At 37.4% G+C, this 1,488-nt stretch overlaps 1 protein-coding gene across 1 annotated transcript in view; it reads left to right on the top strand.

Moving 5' to 3' along the window:
* The window catches only part of LOC106473544 (papilin-like), an 18,353-nt gene that overhangs the window by 2,997 nt on the left and 13,868 nt on the right, over positions 1-1,488 (top strand). The window contains exon 3 of the mRNA XM_022401958.1: positions 1,038-1,244. Coding sequence (XP_022257666.1) covers positions 1,038-1,244 — 207 coding nt within the window. The remainder of the gene's footprint in view (positions 1-1,037; positions 1,245-1,488) is intronic.

The raw sequence follows: 1,488 nt of genomic DNA, 5'->3' as shown, positions 1-1,488 counted from the left end.
CTTGTCTCTAATGACTGATCATCTAGGCTATGTCTTTAGAGTGATCCCATTCAGTCTTGTCTCTAATGACTGATCATCTAGGCTATGTCTTTAGAGTGATCCCATTCAGTCTTGTCTCTAATGACTGATCATCTAGGCTATGTCTTTTAGAGTGATCCCATTCAGTCTTGTCTCTAATGACTGATCATCTAGGCTATGTCTTTTAGAGTGATCCCATACTTTCAAGTAAATTTTAGTTTAAATAACTCCATATTGCTCATGAATAATGGTTGAGTCTAAGAAAAAAGACGTGTATTTTTAACTCACGTGGAGAGCTGTCGAATGAGTAAAAACTAGTCAACCATAACAGAGTGTTGGATTAAATTTAGTGTATTAAAGCGTCTTTTACACAACATGAAACCTTTTCAAGCCAAAAGTACAGTTGCTCGGACCATGGAACAAAACAGACCAGTATTTTCATTATAAGCAGATGACCACTACTTTGCTTGCCACAATCTTAGAGTACCTGCTACGAGACTGAATCAAATATTCGCAGCCGTAACTGGATGCCGTGTCAGTGTCTTATCAAACCTGTTCTAAGCACTTAAGTTCGATGACAGTCTGCCCTTGCTGCTTGTACGACCACATTTCATACTGAAATTGAGATGTCATGATTTATAAAGATGTAAAGCTACCTCTACTAAACTTTCATTCACGAGCGTAGGATGATACCAATCACTTGTATTTCACATCACATGACAAGTCATCAGATGCCTGTAGGTATCTCCGCAAGGACTCAACAAACATTCATGCCAACTTTGGTGAAGGTCCATCAACAGGGGGCGAAGTAGTGGTAAAAACAGCAAAACTGAAAATTTGTATGTACCTCCGCATGGACTTAATGAACCTCCATACTAATTTTCGTGAAGATCCATTCACACCCTGCGAAGTAGTTACATGGACATACAACAGACAGTACTGTTATATTTATATAGATTCCAATTATTTCGCAGTGTACATATTATGTCTTGTTTATTAATATATTTTTAACCTTTTAGGTGGCGACATCTGTTGGTTACCAAGAGAACATGGTCCTTGTCGTGAATCGTTGCAACACTACTACTACAACTCTACTCAACAAAGATGCTTATTATTCATTTATGGTGGATGTCGAGGAAATGCAAATAATTTCAGATCTCGAGAAGAATGTGAGGCTAGATGTGGACAACAAAAACCACCCGCTTCTACTGAAGATCCTAATATTGGTATGATTGAATGTTCAAAATGTGATACTTTACGATCCTAATATTGGTATGATTGTAGGTTCAAGATGGGATACTTTACGATCCTAATATTGGTATGATTGTAGGTTCAAGATGGGATACTTTACGATCCTAATATTGGTATGACTGAAGGTACAAAATGTGATACTTTACGATCCTAATATTGGTATGATTGTAGGTTCAAGATGGGATACTTTACGATCCTAATATTGGTATGACTGAAGGT

The sequence above is a fragment of the Limulus polyphemus genome, unplaced genomic scaffold (genome assembly GCF_000517525.1).
Source record: "Limulus polyphemus unplaced genomic scaffold, Limulus_polyphemus-2.1.2 Scaffold6264, whole genome shotgun sequence".
NCBI classification, from domain to species: Eukaryota; Metazoa; Arthropoda; class Merostomata; order Xiphosura; family Limulidae; genus Limulus; species Limulus polyphemus.
Note: the sequence above shows the minus strand (reverse complement) of the source record. Positions and strands in the feature narration are given on the sequence as shown.